This window comes from Corvus hawaiiensis, chromosome 9 (genome assembly GCF_020740725.1).
Source record: "Corvus hawaiiensis isolate bCorHaw1 chromosome 9, bCorHaw1.pri.cur, whole genome shotgun sequence".
Taxonomy (NCBI): domain Eukaryota; kingdom Metazoa; phylum Chordata; class Aves; order Passeriformes; family Corvidae; genus Corvus; species Corvus hawaiiensis.
The window spans coordinates 24,501,234-24,521,928 of record NC_063221.1 but is presented as its reverse complement, the minus strand read 5'-3'; the positions used below and the strand labels follow the sequence as shown (position 1 = coordinate 24,521,928).

General features: G+C 50.9%; 1 protein-coding gene across 1 annotated transcript; it reads left to right on the top strand.

The window, feature by feature from the left end:
- The first annotated feature begins 12,343 nt into the window (after positions 1-12,343).
- LOC125330321 (fatty-acid amide hydrolase 1-like) lies at positions 12,344-20,695 on the top strand. The gene is made up of 15 exons (XM_048313340.1): positions 12,344-12,541; positions 13,583-13,696; positions 14,410-14,553; positions 14,856-14,989; positions 16,000-16,206; positions 16,608-16,648; positions 17,194-17,318; positions 17,485-17,610; positions 17,832-17,929; positions 18,294-18,393; positions 18,694-18,734; positions 19,118-19,157; positions 19,703-19,811; positions 20,122-20,267; positions 20,357-20,695. The coding sequence occupies exons 1-15, from the start codon at positions 12,377-12,379 to the stop codon at positions 20,483-20,485; spliced, it is 1,719 nt and encodes a 572-aa protein (XP_048169297.1). The 5' UTR covers positions 12,344-12,376; the 3' UTR covers positions 20,486-20,695.

Below are 20,695 nucleotides of genomic sequence, written 5' to 3'. Positions count from 1 at the left end.
TGGGAATACTTTGTGTTTGGCTTGTGTGGACAACAGAGCAACCAAAACACTGAGCAGTATTCAGCATCCAAGGCTCCTTTCTTGTATCATCCCAGCAGTGTTTATTTGGACTTGAGGACTAGTTTGCTGAATATTTGGGAGATGGAGTGGTGATGACACGTCACTCACCGAGATGGTGCCACTGGGCAGAGGAAACGATGGGGGGAAGCTCATCCTGTCCATAGGGATGGGGTATCCATCCACCTGGGCCTTGAACTCCATGTGCTGTTTGTCCAGTGGCAACTGCATTCACCAGTCTGCTCTACACGTCCAAGAATCATGTCCATGCCTGGCTTGGTGTCCGGGTGTAGGAGCCCAGATCCAGAACTTCCATCACGTGGAAAAGAGTAAAGATATCTGGGTATATACATTGCTATTTGTTTTCACCCATGGCAACATTAGATTGATTTAGAGTTAATATTCCCACAAAATCCATGCTTAAGGAAAAAAGAGCCCATAGAAATCCTCATGTCCACCCACAAGGGTTACTACGGTTTTTACAGAGAGAAGAAGAAACCAGTCAAGGGACACGGTGGTGCTGTCCCCATATTGGTACAGCAGCTTTGTGTTTTAGAGTCCCAATTCACTTAATTTCCTTGAATTTGTCTCGTGACCTCTCTGCTTTATCCCTCCTCAAGTGGGGCAAGCAGGAATGTGTCCACATTCAAAGTGCCATAGAAATGGGTTACAAATTTGGGCATTCCCTGTGTCCAGAACAAGAGATGTTTCTGTATGGCCAGGCTCAGGACTGATCCTGCACTTTCAGGCTGAGCACCACGTCCATGGCCAGCTGAGTCCCAGGATCGCACCATATCCCTGCTCCCCTTTCCCAGGGAACACAGCTGAAGAGGAGAGTTGGAGGAGCAGGATTTGTGAGCTGCAAAGTGCCCACATGCCACACAATGTGATCACAGCCACAAGGATGTGCTCATGCTGGGGAGGCTCTTGCCCTTTCTCCATGCCAGACCATTGCAAAATCAGCTTCTGGGAGGATTCTGCTTCTCATTTATTTCTCCTGGGTCTGTCCATGCATCCCCCCCATCAGCTTTGCCAAGTTTTAGCTCATTCTGCATTCTGAAAACAGTTCCAATTAAATGGCTTTTCAATCAGTTTGATCACAAGTGCACTTGCCAGAAGTGCGGCATGTCCATGAAATCAGGAATTTCCTGCAGGACAGCTACTCTCTGAAAAAAAAATTTGGATTTTTTCTTGGAAAATGATCAGTTCAAAAACTATTCGGCCTTGTAGCCAACATTTTTCTTTTTATTTCTTCCAGAATTTGGAGCAGATTCTCCCCCTCCCCCTAAAATTTTGTTCTCAACAAAATATTTCATGGATAAAAAACAAACCAAAAGCACTCTGTCCTGGCTCGGAGTTCAAACAGGCAGGAATTTTCACACAGCCCAGACCTGGGGCTTGGAAATACACTGGCTCCTTGACAAAGCCCATTTGGTAAAGTAGTTGAGAGTGCCCACGTTTGTCCAAGGCACACCTCCAACCAGTTTAACACTGGAGAGGCAAACCCAGTTTGAATAATTCCTAATACAGCCCTTTCCAGTAAATATTTATTTTTGTTAGCAGCAACTATGCGAGAGCCATACTTTTGGGGTTGGCTCTTTCCACTTTTCTCAGCTTCTTGAGGGCCAGGTTGTGATTTTATGTGGTTTTTTCCCTCGTTCCACACTCAACAGTCCAGAGGATCGCTGTGATTTATCTGAGCAACAAGGGTGCACCTGGTGGTTACTCCCCAGACCAGATTGCTGTGAGATAGGAGAGCTGGGCTGTGCTCCCCCCCCTGCTCCTGATGAGGAGAGATTAGATGGGGAAGCCTGATAGCCTGGCTCTGGAAGGGAGCAAATGAGCAACCCTAAATACCTTCCTAGACCCGCTGACCGTAAGTCCTTGGCGGTGGCTGGTCCTTGTGGGATAATGCCAGGAATAGGCATATTAAGCACATGAATGTCAAGTCCTAATTCATCTCTCTAATGTTGTACAGTAGCAGGACTGTACACCCCTGCTGTGGTGTAATTTCACGCTGAGGAGTCTGATGGGGCTTCCTGCAGACTGATCCTTTATGGATCAGAAAACTCACTTTCTCTTTGTATTGGAGGGTCCTGAGATTATCTTATTAACCACATCCATGCCAGCTCTTATAAAACACTGGGCTCTGCCTCTTCTGAGGACTCCTTTTCGTGCTGCCTTTCCCCTCCTGTGGGTTCACTTCGCAGAGGTGAAGAACATTAAACCCAAACCTCTACACCAGCAGGTTTCACACTTGCATGAGCAAATGGAATATTTTGCATTTTCTTGGCTCAGGTACAACACTGACCTGGCTTGAACCCTAAATCAGTTTAAGGAGCTTGGTGCATCCACATTAGGGCTCCTGTATCCCCACTTGCAGGTTCTTTTCACCTCTCCTTTCCCCAAAAAAGTCAATGTTTAAACTACTTCAGGGTGATTGCTGGCCCAGAGCAGCAAGTTTGAATGCAGGAGTGGGTTCACCTCAAGTGCTGCCCTCTGTAGGACCTGACCACCTGGAGGAAGGGTTTCTTCTCTTCCACCAGTTAGGATGTCCTTGTGACCTCCGAAGGTGTCAGGCTCTGCACATAGGTCAGGAAAAGGCTGCAGGAGGGAAGGCAGAACTGCACACATTCTCAGACACTCCTCAGGATGTGGGCTTTTCCAATGTGACGAGACAAAAGCCTTCTGCTTTCAACATCAGACCACGGCTGCCTCCCCAAATGATGCCAGAGGGCCACCCCGTAGCCACGTCCCAGCGTGTAACAGGGGATGATAGTTTATAATCTCATTTTCTGGGCTGGCTGCCCTTCTAGTGCCCCTCATGCTCCATGTAAATCATCTGGAGTCTGATTTCTTTGGCTCGCAGGACTGTTCTTTCCTTGTCTGCTTCTAACAGGCTCCTGGCTCAGCAGGGACCTTGTCAGTGAACAGTACCAGGACAGCCCCACAAGAAAAACTTCAATTCAGTCTTGCTTGGACAAAATGCTGCAGCCAGGGCCAGGCTCCCATCCACATGCAGTTCCAGCAGATTGGGGGTGCTCTGGCATGCTCATATCTCCTGTTCAATGTGTGTGCACTTCCCAATCCATTGGCACCATTTCTTGGATCAGGGTTATCCCACTCCTTTTTGCTTCACCTGATGCACTTTAAAAAGGCAGTTCAACAGAGCCTTCAGTGGATTTCAGTTATTTTTATGATATTGTTCCTAGCTGCTCATGTTGTGTCGAGCTGCAGACCTGGTGGCAAGCTTTGGCACCACCAACAGCCTTTTGCAGCTAATGAAAAATAACCTGCATCTTAACTGCAGAAAACAGCATTGCCTGGGTCTTGCCATGGCAAATTATTTAATGGCTCTCCAAGCAAAAAAGTCCTTCCCTGTCTATTGGGCTGTGTACATTCCCTTCCAGCTGTTATCTTGCTGCACTGCTGAGCACCTCAACTTGCAAAGCAGAGCCACAAACTGTCCCATCTTCTATGCAGGGAGGCAGAGTTCCACTTTTTTGTAGAGAAGGGAAAGCCACTGTTGTCACCCCAGCACCTTGCACACAGCCAAAGCATCCTCAGGAGAGCCCAGAGCAGCAGCCCAGCCTGCAGCTGCCTCTGCCACAGCGGTCTGGTCAGAAAAAAGGTATCTGTCAGGGGAATGTTGCTAAGTCAGGGGATGGTTTTAAGAATTTGATCATAGGGTGGTTGGATTTTTTTTTCTAATGCAGAGAGAGTAGTGAAGGATTTGTTGTTTTAATTGCTATATTCTTCTTGTTCTTATTTTATTTTCCCATAAGGGAAGAAACAAACCCTTCTGTTCCACCCCAGCTTCCCTTCACAGCAATATGGCAAATGGACAGCGGTAAGAAACATCATCAAATTCTCCAGCAAGACTGAACTATTCTTTCTTTTCTTTTATCTTTTCCCTTTTTTTTTTTTTTTTTTGCAAACAACCTACTCAAGAAACACCCTGAGGAAAATGTGTTACTTGCTGGCTTGCTGGAACCCTCTATTTCTATATTTCTATTTTAACAATCTGGCAACTCTCTCCTTTGCCCTCATGAGCTGGGTCAGGTTTGGCTTGGGCTTGGGACTTTTATGCTCTTTCCAAATAAGCCTATAAAGGTGATGGGGAAAGGCTTATGAAGGTGACAGGGAAAGGCTTGGGAAGGTGATGGGAAAAGGCTTATGAGGATGATGGAGGAAGGTGTTTGAGGCTGTGTGAGTCCTGAGACCCCACTGGATGGGAAGCAGCTGGCAGCTACGAGGAAGGCTCTGCAGCCACACAAGCAGAGCTGAGGCCAGCAGAGATCACTGTGGGTCACAAGTGAAGCCAGAAGGGAAGTCCCCAAAGGACGTGACAGAGTGATCTGGTGCATGCTGAGCTGCCCACTTGCTGTGGGACTGGAGCAAAAGCCATGGGAGAACTTTCGCCACCCTGTGCTGCTACTGCCCACAGAGCTGCAGCCAGAGCTAAGGGGACAAGCGGGGATGGAGCATCCCTGTGGCACAGACCAGGGAGAGCCTTCATCCTGCAAAGGGGAAGATTTTCAGCCTAAATAAATGCAAAGCCCCCTATTCTGCCTGGCACAGTGGGTTTCCCTGAGACTCAGCCCATGCCTTACTGAAGGACCTTTCCCAATCCACAAGCCGACAGATCCCAGAGCAGAAGGGAGGCCTGTTTGTTTAGACCTATATGGGTTAGGCAGCTCAGACTTTATTCTTGCACTTTGATAGGTTCCTAAATGAAAATCCAATAATATTTTAAGCAGAACGAGTTCCCATGAAAGTCATTTCTAAATCACCCGGCTCATCCTACCTGTCGGCTGGATTCTCCATCCCCACTGGCCTAAGCCTGGTGTAACATCACTGCTGCCAGCTCTTACTCCAGGAGCTGAGTCCGGCCCTGCCGCAGAGAGCAGCGCTGCTGCTGCCTTTAATGAACATGTAAATAGACAGGAGGCTTCAGAGCACAGTAACCCTGCAGTCAGGAAGTTCTCCAAAGCAGCTCGAGAGAAATAATACTTTATTCCTGGTGGTGCAAATAACTGATAGGGACTGGCTAAGAAGGGTTCATGCAAATACTCCTGAATTAAGCTCCGTCTGAAGTTAGAAAGGAAAGATGATAAACACACCCGGCTTTAAAACTGCAAAATATGCTTTGCAGGCATGAAACCGGAGGAGTAACAAAACTATCTGACATCACATTTAACAGCAAAGCATTTCTTATTCTCAGGGATGCAGTTACCTAGAGTCCCACTAAAGAGTCCTACCTATTATTTACATTTCTAAATCTTAAAACCATTAACAAAAGCCACTTAATTCAATTACTTTCCCTGAGCACCAATGTTATTACATTATTGTCACGAAGCCAAGTTTTGGCTCTGGGTTTCTCTTTTTTTTCTTTTTAAATTCATTCCTCTTTTCTCCACGCCGAGTGCCTCCCCGCCACCTCCTCGTCTTTCTCTCCCCCAATGTCATTGTGTAGAACTAATGGGGTAAACTGAAATGGTATCTGTCCTCATTGACAGGTTTATGAGAATTTAATAAAGCGTGGCACGGATAAAATGAGATATTACAAGGCCACACAAAGCTGATTGACTTCTCCACGTCAGCATTTTTATTTGGTTATTTATTTATTTATTTATTTATTTTCAGCACGGGGTGATCTCACCAGTCCTTTGGTGGTGCCGGCTCAGGAGGGATGAGAGGGAAAGGGAAGATACAGGCAATGGGAGGGGCTGATCAGTCCATTGAGGTGCTTGCTGTGAGCACGGGCCATGCTGCTTTGTGGCTTTCCAATGGCTCCAGGAAGATGGCATGGCAGGAGTCACCAAGGGCCTCCCCACGGCACATGCACATCTCTGCCCCTTGAGCCTCCACGGTGATGGGGTGAACTCACCAAAACCAGCTTGGCATGGGCAGGAGTCCCCACCACTGCTCCATCAGGGGGTCTGAATCAGGGCTGTACAGACCCTGCAGAAACACTCGGCATGGACAGGGCTGGGGGTGCACCCCCGTTGTGCACTGTGTGTCCCTGTGGAGGTGACACCTGTGGTGATGCTCAAATGGACCTCCACAGACCGCCTGAGGACCCACCTAGAGCACAGGGATGTTTGCACTGATCAACACAGAGCAATCCCAACCTGCAGAAGGGCCCAGGAGGTCATCACCAAGGAAGCCACTAATCACATCCCTCCAGACACGGTCCTGCCCTGTGCCTCAGTTTCCCCTCCTGCCCAATGCCCACCTTGCTTGTGTAAATGTAAATTGCAGGCCAGCTGGGGGGGTCCTGCACAGATCAAACCTTCCCCCTGGGAAAATCAGTGTGTATATTTAAAGTGTGTTAGCTTCCATCCCAGGACAGAGAGCTGGAAATCTGAGCTGTGCTGTAACTGGCTGGCTGTCTCCCTCTCCTGGCCCGTTCAGAGAGTAGGGATCTCGAAAACGAAAGAGAGCGAAAGGGAGAGGGAGAGGAAGAGGCAAAAGGAAAGAGAAAAGGAAAGGGAAAAGGGAAAAGGAAGAGGAAGATAAAAAGGAAGAAGAAGAGGATAAAGGAAGAGGAAAAGGAAAGGGAAAGAAGGAAACCTCAATGTGTGTATACTTTTACTGCCAGGCAAGGGAAACCCAAAATGCCAGTGGCCAAGGAGGTTTGGATTCAGCCCAGTCACATTCAGAGTCACACAAGGGCTCAGGACCCTGCTATGACTCAGGGCCCTGCTATGACTCAGGGCCCTGCTATGACTCAGGACCCCACTTGAATCCTGACTCCACACTGTGGATTAACATTACTTTTGGGGAACTCTGTCAGGTTTAAACTTGGGGCAGCCCTTGTTAGCCTCAAAACTTGGGCCATGGGGCTTCAAACACAAAGAATACCAAGTGTTTCCCCTTCTCTGCAATGTGCACTCAGGGAGGGTGGAGATGCCCTTATTCATTCAATTCATTCCAATGTCAAGCGCTGGAACAAGCTGCCCAGGGAAGTGGCTGTGTCACAAAACCTGGAGATACTTAGGAAATGTGTAGATGTGGCACTTAGGGACGTGGTTTAGTGGTGTACTTAGCAGGGCTGGGTTAAGGCTTGGAGTCAGGGACACCAGAGGTGCTTTCCAACCCAAACACTTCCGTGGTTGTCCTCGAAAGGGCAGGCAGCCTGCCAGACTTGAGGCACGGTCCTGGCCACAACAAATCGTGGCAGCAGCAGAGCCAACAATTTGCAGGATCAAGTTCTGCAGGGAAGTTCTCCTTAGCAAAAACAACCTGGCCCCGATGGATCAACAGCAGAACTCCCAGCACTTTATAAGAGCACTTAAAACCACCTGACATCAAAGCGCTGCTTCCCACAAAAGCTCCGGGTGTCTCACCACCCAAAGAGCCCAAAAAGGGCTTTTTGCTTCGTACAATACTACAAGTTCAGAGCGTATAACACAGGGTTTAGGACGCTGAAGTCGCCGAGCCGGAGATTCCTGCCAGGCCAGCAGCTCAATCCTGCTCTCTGGTGGCTACATCCGAAAGGCCAAACACATCCAGCAGCGATGTGCCCTCGGTGCAGCAAGGAATGATCCCTGGTGTTCCCCCTGCACTGGAAACGCTCTTTGCTCTTTATTCACTTAGCTCAAGGTTCAGCTCAGAAGGCAGCTGTGCACAAGGAGATGGAGATCATGGAAGGTTTTACGTTCCCCGCTTGAGCAGAGCGTGGGTCCATCACTGCAGGGAGCCCACGGGCTCCATAAAGGGGCTGCAACCCATCACACTTCTCTTAAAAGCCCTTCCAAAGTCTTTGTATCATGGAAAGCATCCTGCTGCTCTGCACACACTGCCCACAATCCCTGCAACAGCCCCTCCTGCAATGCCCCAGCCTGTAAACCTTCCCCCAGTATTGTGTCTCCCTTGGAGGGCCACAGGGTGTGAAGCAAGCTGGGGAGCATTTCTTCTGCATTTCCTCACCCCATCCGTGCTGAGAGGTGCCCATGCTCCCAGCCCCACGGAACGGCAGTACAATGGGCTCTCCCAAAGCACATGGCATGAGCAGATGTCCCCTGGGGACAACACCTCTGCCATTCCCACCGTGACCATCAGTCTCCCAGGGCTGGGCAATGAGTGCCTGTCACCCCAGGATTGGTTTTATCAATTCATCACACCATAAGGAAGCATCCTACAAAGACTGGACTCATCCTTTGATATTCTGAGGAGCATTTAGCCATCTTCTCCATACTGGCTTCACCCTATAAAGTTTTAAGCAGAGATTACCCCCATTCTTCACTCTGTAATGCACAATAAAGAAAAAGTACGGGTGAAACTTGTCCCCCTGCTCACCAGCTTTGCTGCCCTGGCTCTGCTCCCCGCCCCAGCCGAGCTGCTCAGTGTGTAAGTGTATGTAAATCTGTGGCAGTACACACAGCACCCCCATCTCCTGCTCTCCTCCTCTGAGCAGACAGAGTAATTACAGTGCAGCAGTGCCAGCACGAGGCATTTCTGCTGATGAATGCACTCAATCTAAGCACAGTTTTATGTATCATTAATTCCCTTAGCATTCAAAAAAAAAAAACTTTTTTGATGGCAGATAATACTGTAATCACTCACAATTGCCAATAAAATTATCTTCATTGAGCTGTGTAAAACAACTACAGGAGTAATTTTACTCACTTAAAAATTCTTTCTTTTTTTTTTTCCTTATTTATTTTTTAATGCAAAGCTGTTTGGACTCAGACCGCTTTAACACAAACACTGCTAGAAATAAGTCCCCACTCCCTCATTTATATACAAAGGAGCTTTTCAGAGGCTGTTGCTTAAGGTGTCTTCAGCAATCTCAGGGATCTCCCAAAGGGTCCCTTCCATCTTAGGGACCCCTCTGCTATGATGTCTTCAGCTTTTCCTTCACCATGCCACAGCTGCTACATACACAAAGAGCAAGAGACTTGGTGCAAGTGCAAGCCACATGTGCAAGTCATGGTCCTCTCCCAGGGCAGCTCCTCCTCCACTCTGCTGGTGGAGAAAACACGTGAGCACTTCTTAATCTGCTTCAGAACAGAGTCCACAAAGCTGGCACAAACCATGTGTTCAAACTGATTATGGGAACTCACATACTCCGGCTTGAAGCAGATTTGGGATCAACCAGCCCTCGCACTGACAGAGCTCTGGGGCACAGGCAGTGAGGAGCACAAGCACCTTTCCAAGGCAGAAGTGGCTACAAAGTGAACAACAAAAGCATCACTGAGTGAGCAACTTGGTTGAAACATGCAGTTTTCTTGCAGGGACAAAAGAAATCACTCCCACGTGGCACTGCCTCTTGCCCAAGCTGCTGAACCTTCTTGAAGGGGTTTAACTGCAGCTCTGAGAGGAGTTGCTTCACCTTCTTGCAGACCATTGACTAACTCCACTTGAGAGTCAAGAACCTACAAGGAGAGGAGAAACAAAGCAAGAAGGCCTGCTGGCAGTTGTAAATGTAGCTTGAACCTTCTTCAAGAGAGCCAGATCCCAGGAAGCAGGTGACTGGCAGTTGGTGGCAGGAGCAGGTGTTTAATCTCTGGGAAACAGTCTAAAAGCAGTGAGGTGAAATGGAAGAACAGAAGTGTAAAATTCCTCGGTGAATAGTGAACAATCTCTTTTCCTCCTTGGAAGAGTAAATGAAATCAGCTGTGGGAGACCAACAGGAGATGCTGCTTCCCTACAGCACATGGATAAGGCATGGATGCTGGGAGTGCCAGAATCGGATTGCTTCACACAAGAAATATCTGTGTGAGCACACAGCTATTAGTCACTCCAACCTAACCTCTGGCTTGAGGAGTCACAGCATTCCAGATGCCAGGAAACAACACCAAGGAGAATACCGCTGCATATTTGCCGTGCTCTTGGCACTGCTCTGGTGTCAGGTGAACAGGAACTAGCTGGCCCTTCAGCCCCAGCCAGTCTGGCTGACCGTGAGTGATCTGTCACAGATAGAAGAACATGACAACTCTGTGCCCCTCCTTCGGTAACTGCAGGGTTGCAGCATCTCTGGGGTGTGGTGGCACCCACCCAGTCACAGCTCTGTGGACACAGGGATGGGTATGAGCAATGGGGAAAGAAGCCATCAGAGATCCAGGAGATCCTTTCATCCTCCCTTAGCCACAGGCTCCAGCCCTGCCAGGCAGTGGAGGAGGAGCAGGAGTAGGATCAATCCTCAATTCCAGCACTCCAAGATTCAAGCCCCATTTGCAGTAGCATATGGGCGGCCCTACGGATGTAATAGCAGAAAAATGCACTTGCTCATCTGACAAGAACACACCAGTGTCCCAAAAGGACATCAGGGCATCACTTGCCCCACAAGCCAGCAGCTGGCCGCCACCCCAGCCCATGGGGAACAAGACCAGACCCATTTTACCTCTGTTAGCCAGGCCCAGGCACATCCACCGGGACAGGGCATCCCCAGCCACCTCCTGCGTACACTGGCGCTCCACGTCCAGTGCCATCTGCTGGCCCATCTCTGCTGACAGCTGGGCCACAGCACAGACCTGCTGCGTTTTGGGATTTCCCACACCCTGAGTTAACCTCCTGGAGCTGGCTGGCCCCAGCAGAGACCCAAGCCTTACCACTGTCCTGCTTGATGTTTCAACCCCACCTATTCACCCCCACACACTTCCCCGGGAAAGGGGAGAAGGAGAGTCTCCGGCAGCAGCTCCTGGAGGCACAGGTGCTCCAGGCATAATTCTTCTACTATGTTTTCTTCCCTTTCACAAACTGAACTGCAGAAGTTGAAAAAAATGTTCCTGCATGAGACATTTTGAGCAGGATTTAAATTAGGGGGAAGAAGGCTGGAGAAGTAATTTTGTCTTCCACAAGAACTAATTTTACTTCTGTCTCTCCAAAGTTCACCACCTTTCTTGTTCTCATGTTGAAAGACCTCAGTGCACAAGGTTTTACAGCCTGCAAGGGAACAGCCCCATCTTGGCATTGTGCTGCTATGGGGTGAGATGAGTGCAGGAGCCTGGAGCCTACAGGGTGAGAAAGGAGGAAAGGGGAGATAGGGATCACAGTGTATGCTCTTGCCAGCCTGGAGCTTATTACATCCTCCTGACTCATGGGAAGGGCACTCCTGCCAACTCACTCCTCTCTTTTGAATAGACAGCAGTACCCTTGGGAGTTTGCAACCTTGTATAACTCTGTGAGCCCTACAGCCTGAAAAAGGGCAGGGAGAGGGAAGGGAAAAAAGAAGTAAAAGAAAAAAACTGCTGGGAAAACTGCTGTTCTTGCATGTGATTTCCTTGACGCAGACAACAGACAGCTGCATATCCTCAGAGCAAGAAGGCCATCGAGTTCATGCAGGGCTGAGTATTTTTGAGGCTTCAACACCCTTCAGCGAAGAGCCCCAGGACATGGAGTGCATCCAGCACACCCCAGGACATTGTGGATGCACAGCACAGCAGCTCCCTCCGAGGGTGCTGCCAGAGTAGCCCTCAGATGGTGAAGACTGAAATAAATAAAGCCAGTGGCCTGAGAAGTAACGCCAGGAAAATCGAGTCTGGGTGCATCTAGCTCCACCACATTTTCTAGCTCAGCATCTGCCCTGGGGTGGCTTAGGAACAGCACATCCTGCTGGGAAGTGAGAAAACATCCCAGATCCTTCCCAACAGGTTTTTCACAATCCTATGGGCAGTATCTAAAATGGATAGCTTGAAATATTTTCTGACAAACTTTTGGAAGTCGTGGAGGGGTGTTTTTTAAGGACAGACCCCTTGTGGGGCTGGTGATGAAGAAATTATTTTGGCGTTTCCCTCAAAACGGAGTGCAAGGCCGCAGAGCAGGGATGCCAGACATCGCTGTTAGGAGCCGCGGCACTTTGCAAAGCACAGGCACACCCATGCTCTGCCAGTGACAAGTGAACTCCGCTGGGCACAGCCTGCGACATTCATTGTTTCTTTTTCCCACACAGCCGCTTGGCTCCAGGAAATGCACCAGAGCCGGGTACCTTTGGGACTCCCCTCCCGTGCTGCCTCGATCCTCCAAGCCAAGACTGTTCCCAGAGGGGCTGAAAAATTACGGGGAGATCGAACCCTCCCTCGGCGAACGGCAAAACCAAATAAACCTTATCAGATAGAGACCACCCAGCACAGGGAGGGGCGAGCTGTCATCCAGCAGCTTTTCCTGCTCCCGGACCTCCCTCTCCCTGCCCGCGCGGCGCTCGCACGGCAGCAAACCGGTTAAATCCCTGTCCGGCTCGGAATCCCGCCCAGGTTTTGCCTCGCTCTCCCCGCCGGCGGCGGGCGGGTGCCCGTGCCGAGCCGGGCGGGGCCGAGCGGGGTGCGGGGGCTCGGGGTGCCGGGGCTCGGGGTGCCGCTGCCGCAGCCCGGCCATGCGGGTGCCGCTGCCCGCCCTGCTCGGCGGCTCGGCCCTGCTGCTGCTGCTGCTGCGATGGCGGCGGCGCCGGGCGCTCTGGAGGAAGGTGGCGGAGGCGCAGGAGCGGCAGGAGCGCAGCCTGGTGCGGATGGAGGCGGCGGCGCGGCGTTTTCGGGAGCAGGTGAGTGAGTGCCGGCAGCCGCGGCCCCTGCTCCATCCCCGCGGCGGCAGCTCCTCCCCTGGGCCCCCTCCCCGTCGCGTACCCTGTGCCGCCCTCCCTGCGAGGAGCAGCTGCTCGCCCGGCTGTCAGGTGTTCTCCCGGCTCCTTATATGGACCCGCGGGGATTTAGTGTCATTATTTATTTTCCCTACGTCAGTGTGTGCGCGTACACTTGAGCATCGCGGCGATCGCAGGGATGGGGAGGAAACGCTGTCTGGGGCAGCGGGAGACGACCCGTTATCTCGGTAACAGTCCCAGGCAGCGAGGAGGGGAAAATCCCTGTCTGAAAGCTTCCCGGCCCCGTCGCCGGGGAGGAAGGCTCAGGCTGGTTGAGGAGGCAGCAGGAAGAGGCGACAGGCGATGTGTTATCAGCAGAGGCCAAAGTGCAGCCGCGGCTGCAGGCAGGGATGCGGTGGTGCCCCGAGATCCCGGCAGGCAGCCCGGCCGACTCGCTCAGGTTCAGAGTCCAGCTCGAGGCGTGGGGTTTGATGTGTTTTTCATGGTGTTTAGTAGGTGGTGAGGAAAGCTCTGCTGACCCAAAAATGACTAGCCAAGGGGCTCCCTGGTTATTGCACTTCCCTGAGCAAATATCATGGTGGTGCGAGAAGAGCTGGCTCCGGTTCTGGTTTCATTCCTTGATGGAACAATGTTTATAATCATGACACCAACTCCCACTGTAATTCAGCAAGAGCATTGCACTAAGCTGTTCCCCCAGGCCTAGCCATGACCTATCTGAACAAGGCTGCATGAAAGGCTTTAATTTATTCAGCAGGTGCTTGGTGTGACTGGTCTGAACAGGAAGAAAGGCTGAGAAAGCCCAGGCCAGTACTGGCCCTGAGGGTTTCACACTGTGCTCAGTGGTGTCAGGTAGAGCAGGATGTGGTCCTTCAGCGACTAAATGGCAGATATTTTTTGGGTGAGTTACAGAGGGCACCAAGGAGAAAGGAGGAAGCCATCAGCTGAACTAGAGGTGTGACATTGCCTGTTCAACCTTTCCCATAGCATCCTTCTGTGAACATGGTCTCCATCCTCTCTCTGCCATTGCCGGAGCTCTCCAAGAAACTCCGAGATGGCTCCCTCCCTCCGGACCACGTCTTCTATGCCTATGTGGGCAAGGTGAGGAGCAAGGGTGGCGGGGCAGCATCTCACCCACGGTGGGGCTGGCTTTTTTTGGGAGGAGCCTAGCACAAAGTTCAAACCGGGCTCAAATGCTGCTGAGCTGTCGCTGCTCACTGGTACGTGATGGCCCCTTGTGTGGTTTTCTGTGAATGGTTAGAGAGCTGGGCACCTGGCTGCCATAGCTTTCAGCTTGGTTTGGAGGAAGAAGGACCAGCAAGCAGCATCTGCAGAGCCCATACCTTTCTGGGAGAGCCCACCCCTTCCCTAGGGCAGATATGCCTGTAGGGAAGATGCAGAATGCTGTTGTCACCCCTCCATCTCCAAATGGATTGTTAAACCTCAAAAAGTCAGTGTTCATGTTCATTCTCTACTTTTGCCATAAAGTTCTGATCACTTCCTGGGTTCCCTCTTTGGGATTATCATTTGTGCCACCCCAGAAGCTCAAACAAGAGAATAGTGGTATTCATCTGAGCTGAGTACCTCCCTTCATCAAGCACAAGCTGGTGCTATGGCCCCCCTGTGTCCAGAAATAATCTTGGAGTTTGGCATGAAAATGGCTTGAAAAGTATCAGTAAGGGCTGCCCTGATACCGACTGCTTAGATGGGGAGGTGGAAAAGGGGGAAGAGGCAGGTGTCCTCGGCAGAACAGAGGTCATTGTGCAGCACCATGGGCTGTGACTCACCTGTGGGCTTTGCCTGCTTTCCCCAAGGCCCTCCAAATCGCCACAGAAACCAACTGCATCACGGAGTTCCTGCAGGAAAGCGAGACCCAGCTCCGGAAAGCCAAGCTGATGGAGAAGCAAGGTCTGCTCTATGGGGTGCCAGTCAGCATCAAAGACTCCATCGACTGCCAGGTACTGCCAGCACGATTCCGCCTGTATTCCGAAATCCCTGTGGGTTGAAGTTTGGTGGTGGGGGGAGGTTTGACCTCAGCACATGGCTTGACTTTGTCTTAGCTGATGTGGGATGGGCTGCCTGGGCAGGGGAGCCTGTCTCCCATGTGAGCCAACAAAGGGTGTTCAGATTTGCCATCAACATGTGTGTGATGGGTGGGTTGTTTGAGGTGCATGTATGTGCTTAAATGTATAGATAAAAGTACAGAGGTAGGGAGAACTGCAGTCCTCCATCTGAAAACCTCATTGTCCTCTTTTCCCAGGGTCATGATTCCACGTTGGGGTTCATAAAAAACCTCAACAAACCCGCAGCAGAGGACAGCGTGGTGGTGCAGGTGCTCAAGAGACAGGGGGCAATTCCATTTGTCAAAACCAATGTTCCCCAGTCCCTCATCAGGTAGGTGGGTGCTCTGTTCCCTCAGCATAGCAGCAGTGCTCCCTTCCCCTTCTCGAAGGAGGGTTTCTATCTGGTCTCATTCTCATTTCCCACTTCTTTTTATATAACAACACCTGGTCCCCATTCTTTGTGTCTATAAGTTTCACATTGAAAAGTAAACACATTTACACTGAGGATGAAAATTAACTCTAGTTCCACATGAAATAAAGAAGCAGAAGAGGAGGAGGAGAGGAGAGAAACTGTTGCCCTTCTGTCCTATGCTGGGTGGTTTTAAATCACTTTTCTTTTTATCTTTTTTAAAATTAACCTCTCAGAGATGATCCTATTAACTCTAGAGTGCACACACATGTTCATGGAAGGAGAAGCTAGTTAAACTAACAGCCTCAAATTATTCTGCCCCCAAACCTCCTGCTCTATCTGGCAAGACCACTCTTGGTGTCACTGATATGTGGTGAGCTCACATGTGCTCTGCTGGACAGCCAGAGTGTCCCTGCGTCCTGCCAAGTGAGCTCTGGCAGCGCTCCTCTGTGGGTGACCATTGCCCAAACCCTATGAAATGCCTCCCTTAAGGTGATGTGGCAATGACCGACCATAGTTCAAAAAAGCCACACAAAGAGGTTGCCCCGGGGATTATCAGATTTTGCCCCAGCTTCTGAGGAAGTCCAGTGTAAATATCTCTGCAGTTGGCATTTGGCCTGGTCTCAAGCAAGGGCTGAGCTTTGGGTGTCCTGTGACACGCAAGACTGCCTCAACAGGGAGGCTTTCCAGGAGGATTGTGCTGCCAGAGGTTCTCTCTGGGATAGGTTTAATGACACTGAAATTAGCTGTTACTGAGTCCAGAGCATGGGACCACCAGGAAAAGGCTCATGGTCTTCACCACCACAGTAAATGATGTCAGTGTAACAACTAGTGAACTACCTGATTACCTTCTCAAGGTCTTCTAGTAGTGACTAGGCTCCACAGCAGCAGATACCTGCATTCCTCATTGCAATCTCTCTCTCTCTCTTCAGCTATGACTGCAAGAACTTAATCTTTGGTCAGACGTGCAACCCTCTGCTCTACACCAGAACCCCTGGAGGCTCCTCTGGTGGAGAAGGAGCACTTGTAGGAGGTGGTGGGTCCATCTTGGGCATTGGGACAGATGTAGGAGGGAGCCTACGTTTTCCTGCTGCCTTCTGTGGGATCTGTGCAATCAAACCCACTGGGAACAGACTCAGGTACTATGAGAAATGCAGCGATGTCTCTGGGTGACACCCACTCCACCAGCCACTGTGCTGGGATGCTCCTACTCCTGTGGGCCAGGGAAGCTCGGGAGGAACTGGGAAGGGCTGGTTTATCCCTGCCTGGGCATTTTCTGGGGCATCTATGAAGGGAAGCACTGGTTCCCAGAACAGAGATGGGGAGGCCTCTCCAATTGCATGCTAAGGGGATGGTTGTTCCTGACTGACAGGGCCTAAATCTGTCAGGCCTAGGCTGAGTGTCTGTTGGGCTTCCCCTCGGCTCTTCCTTCTGCCAACCTTCACTTCTGCAGTTTTAATTGATACTTGCTACTGCTTAAAGCCTTTCCCTTCAATGAAAACTACTCAGCTGCTGTATTTTGTGTCTCTTTTCTTTACAGCAAAAGAGGAGTAAAAGCTGGAGTCGTTGGGCAGAAGGCAGGTAGGAGTTATGTCTGTCCCGCAGCAGCAGGGCAGTGGTGAGAAGGATCCTCAGCTGGGTATGGAGGACTTTCTCCATAACCTTTAGAGAGAAGCAGGTTCCCTTTCAGGGATTTTTTCAGAGAGCTGCCCCCATACTGTGAATTCTGAGAAACTGAAATGCGCATGAGCTGAGAGGAGCAGTTTGTGTAGCATAAACCACAACACAACCTGTTACCCACAAGGTGTGGCCTTGTCTGTCACTGCTTTGTGGGGGTGGGATTAGCAGTCAAAGGGAGTGTCTGATGTTGTCCTCATGTCATGATTGACAAAGCTTTTTGTTTATTTTTTTTTTAAATCATGAAATGGAGATGCCAGGGCGCATGTTAATGGATAACAGCTCTGGGTCCATAACAATGGACCTGTGGGTGGGAAGACACTTGTGGGTATCCCCTGCCCAATTCTTAAAGAGGAACTGTTGCCAATACTAAATTAAGATAAAACAATGCCAAGAGGTCCTGGTTTTGCAGGACGTACCCTCGAATGCTCTCTTGTGGTCTCTTCCAGTGGCTGCAGCAGTGGGACCACTGGCAAAAGATGTGGAGAGCCTGGCGCTGTGCCTGCGGGCGCTCCTGAGCGAGGACATGTTCAGCCTGGACAGCACAGTGCCGCCCCTCCCCTTCAATGAAGAGGTGGGGACCTACAAGGGGCCAGAGGTCTCTGGGGAGAGCTGCAGGCTGAGAACACCTGACCCGTGGGTGGGCGAGGCAAATGCTGCTCTCCAGACTCGCCCCGTGGTGTGGGTGTGCTGCTGGCTCCGCTGGCACCCTTCCAGCCAGCTTCTCCCTCTCCCTGCAGGTGTATTCCAGCACAAAACCCCTCCGCATTGGCTACTATGAAACCGATTTCTTCACCATGCCCAGCCCGGCCATGAGACGCGCCATCCGCGAGACCAAGCAGCTCTTGGAGGAGGCCGGCCACACGGTAGGGGCCTTGGGGCTGCTTCGACAGGGGGCAAGCCCATCCTGTGTCTTCTGACTCAGCAGTTGTTGCTAAAAGGAAAAACATTGTTTTCAGGGAAGGATGGAGGTTTTCCTGTGGGCTTGTCAGGAAATCCTCAGCCCAGCTCAGCCTGTTTCAAGCCCTCAGTGGCTTGTCCCACACAGTGCCTGTGCCACTGATACCTTCCTCTGTTGTCCTTCCAGCTGGTGCCCTTTGAACTCACAAATGTGGACTGCGTGGTCTTTAACTACTGTGTCAGGGGAATGTTTGCAGATGGAGGCAGATCCTTTGTCAAGAAATTGTAAGTATGGCCTGGAACGGTTTGGTGGGATTGGTGCCTGTCTATAAAAATCCTCCCTAGGGTCTGGCTGGAATCTGGATACAGGTAGCAGACCTAGTGGATGTAGGTATTGGTGGTAGGCACTGGGCAGGGGTTTAAGTGATTCAGCTGCACCTTGGTTCTCTTTGGGATTGTTTCCAGCTTTGGAAGGAGGCTGGGAGCTGATATCCTATAAATGCTGTGAGAATCAAGTGTTGCCCACCAGAATGGAGCAAACCTCTTTTTGTCACCTAGATATGCTGTTCAGAGGGGTTGGCCTGGGAAAAGCTGATCTGCTGTGATTGCTCCCTACCACTGCTCAGCTAAACCCCCCTCTCCCTTTCAGCGAAGGGGAGATGGAGAAAGGCGGCACGGGGCTGCTGTTCTGGCTGGCAAAGGCACCACACTGGCTGAAAACTCTCCTCTCCTGGATTGCCAAACCTTTCGTAAGGTCCATTTCTTTCTAGTGTAGACAGAGTTAAGCTATATGTGGATAACTTGTCTCCCACTGCAGTAAGGCTTTCTCATAAAGAAGTCTCTGGGCATTGCTTCCTGGCTGTGCTCAGACACATCTCCAAACTGGAGTGATGCTATTTCTCTTCCTTCTCTCCCCTCTTTGGGGAAAATCCGCAAGTCCTCCCTGCACACTGAGTAAACAGCTTGTATTTGTCACTGAGCTGTCTCAGAGGACGGAGCTGGGATTCATAGAAATTATTTTCCTTTTTTTTTTACTTTCTCCTGCTCAGGTGCCTCGATTTTCAAGTATCGTAAGAAGCATGAAAGAAAAGTGAGTAAATCTGAGGTTGAGAAAATGTGTGAAGATTTGTTTTGCAGCAGTGTTTGCTACATTATTGGTACTGCTGCAGCTGCACGTGTCTGAGAGAATGCAAAGCAGGAAATGCAAGGGTGGGAGCAAACTGAGAGCAGTTTGTGTCAACACCATAACCCTGCTGGGTTTGGAAAACTGTTTCTAAATTGAGGGTGAGAATGAGAGCAGGGGTCACAGCCTTTTGCTCAGGAAGAGGATGAAGACTGTAGGAATGAAATATGGTGTTTGCTTCAGCACTGGTTAATGCATCCATCATGCCAAGAGGTAGGGACCCCATAAGGCAGAAAGAAGGTGTATACACAGGGAAGGATGCCTTTCATTGGGTTTGTGTTCTTTTACAGCACAGTGGATGAAGTCTGGAGTCTTCATCATGAAATCGAGGTAAAGTATTGCAGTTTGGGGTTAAATAGTTTTTGTTTGATTTCTCTTTGGGAAGGGCCAGATTCAGCACTCACCAAGGTCAGGAGATTTTTGGGTCCCTGGTGATGTAAGGTGGGAACACGTCACTCCTCAACAGATCTCACTTGGGTGTGCAAATTCTCAGCACATTTAAAGGTTAGGACAACATGTAGGCAAGTTCATGATGCTAAATCAGACTGGAATTTTTGACACCTGCATATAAAAATGTAGATCATCAGACTTGCTTTTATTTCCCTTCTGGTTTTCCAAAGACCCATGCCCATGTCCCAAGTCACCATGTGCCCATGCACTCAGTCTTTGCCCACCTCCAGTTTACCAGGGAGAGGGTGCATTGTAAGCTGGGAGGAATATTGTCCAGGCAGCAAAGCACTGCTGGGTTTTAGCAGGATCAGGCCTGATGTAGCCTGTTGGCTGCTCCCAGGGAGGGACCAAGAGCCCAGCTGGACACCCTGGCACCCTGGGACGGTACATCCACCCCACTGACCACCAGCACATTTCCTCCTCAGGACTTTTGCCACCAATTCATTGCCCAGTGGAAAAAGCTGAATCTGGATGTCATGCTGTGTCCCATGCTGGGCCCGGCTCTCGGCATCGGCTACCCTGCAAAGCTCTCAGGTAGGACACCGACAGGGGACCTTTGCTGTGGCACTGTGCCAGTACCCATGAGCAGCCTTCCTCCTCCCCTTGCATCCCCAGGGTGCTGGCCAGCAGTAGGAAGAGCTCAGCTCTCAGGACAGCTGCGGCCCAGCCCACGGGGAGCACCCGGAACACACCCGTGGTGTAATGGGAGCCAAAGGGCGACTTCCATCCCTCAGCCCCTGAGTTCCCAGTACAAGTGCCCCAGTAGCTGGAATCCTGCGTACACAGAGGGGGGTGAAGGCTTTCCCTGCACAGGCTGGCACTGCAAGCTCCCCCTCTCTCCCAGTGGCAGTCAGCTACACCATGCTCTACAACGCCCTGGACTTCCCTGCTGGTGTTGTCCCTGTCACGCTGGTGACGGATGAGGACGAGGAGGAGCTGAAGGGCTACAAGGGATACTATCAGGACTGGTGGGACCGGACCCTGGTGAAGGTGAGTGGTGCCAGGCTCTCCAGGAGCACGAGCTCTCCCATCCCTTCCCCTGGACGTCCCCAAGCCCTCTCCCTCTCTCTGTGCCACAGGCTTTCCGTGGCAGTGTGGGGATGCCCGTGGCCGTGCAGTGCGTGGCCTTGCCGTGGCAGGAGGAGCTGTGCCTGCGCTTCATGAAGGAGGTGGAGACCCTCAGCCTGAAGAAGAACAGTTTCTTCTGAGCCCCGGGTGCTCAGCCGGAGCAGGATTCCAGCTAACACCAGCGTGGGCCATCCTTTGGTGTGGCCCACAGGACTCTTGTTCCTCTCAGTGAGGATGCAGTGATGGCTGGGCTGGCTGCTGGCTTTGGGGGCGAGGGGAAAGCAAAGCGAGCTCTGATGTGGTGGAGCTCTTCCAATCATTGTCCTAATACAGTACTTCTTATTATCTGA

Excerpts from the sequence above, each read along its gene's own strand:
- LOC125330321 (XM_048313340.1), top strand. The coding sequence starts at position 12,377 with ATGCGGGTGCCGCTGCCCGCCCTGCTCGGCGGCTCGGCCCTGCTGCTG. Across the intron at positions 18,735-19,117 it reads GTAAGAAGCATGAAAGAAAA|CACAGTGGATGAAGTCTGGA; the intron begins GTGAGTAAATCT and ends GTTCTTTTACAG. Across the intron at positions 19,158-19,702 it reads GTCTTCATCATGAAATCGAG|GACTTTTGCCACCAATTCAT; the intron begins GTAAAGTATTGC and ends TTTCCTCCTCAG.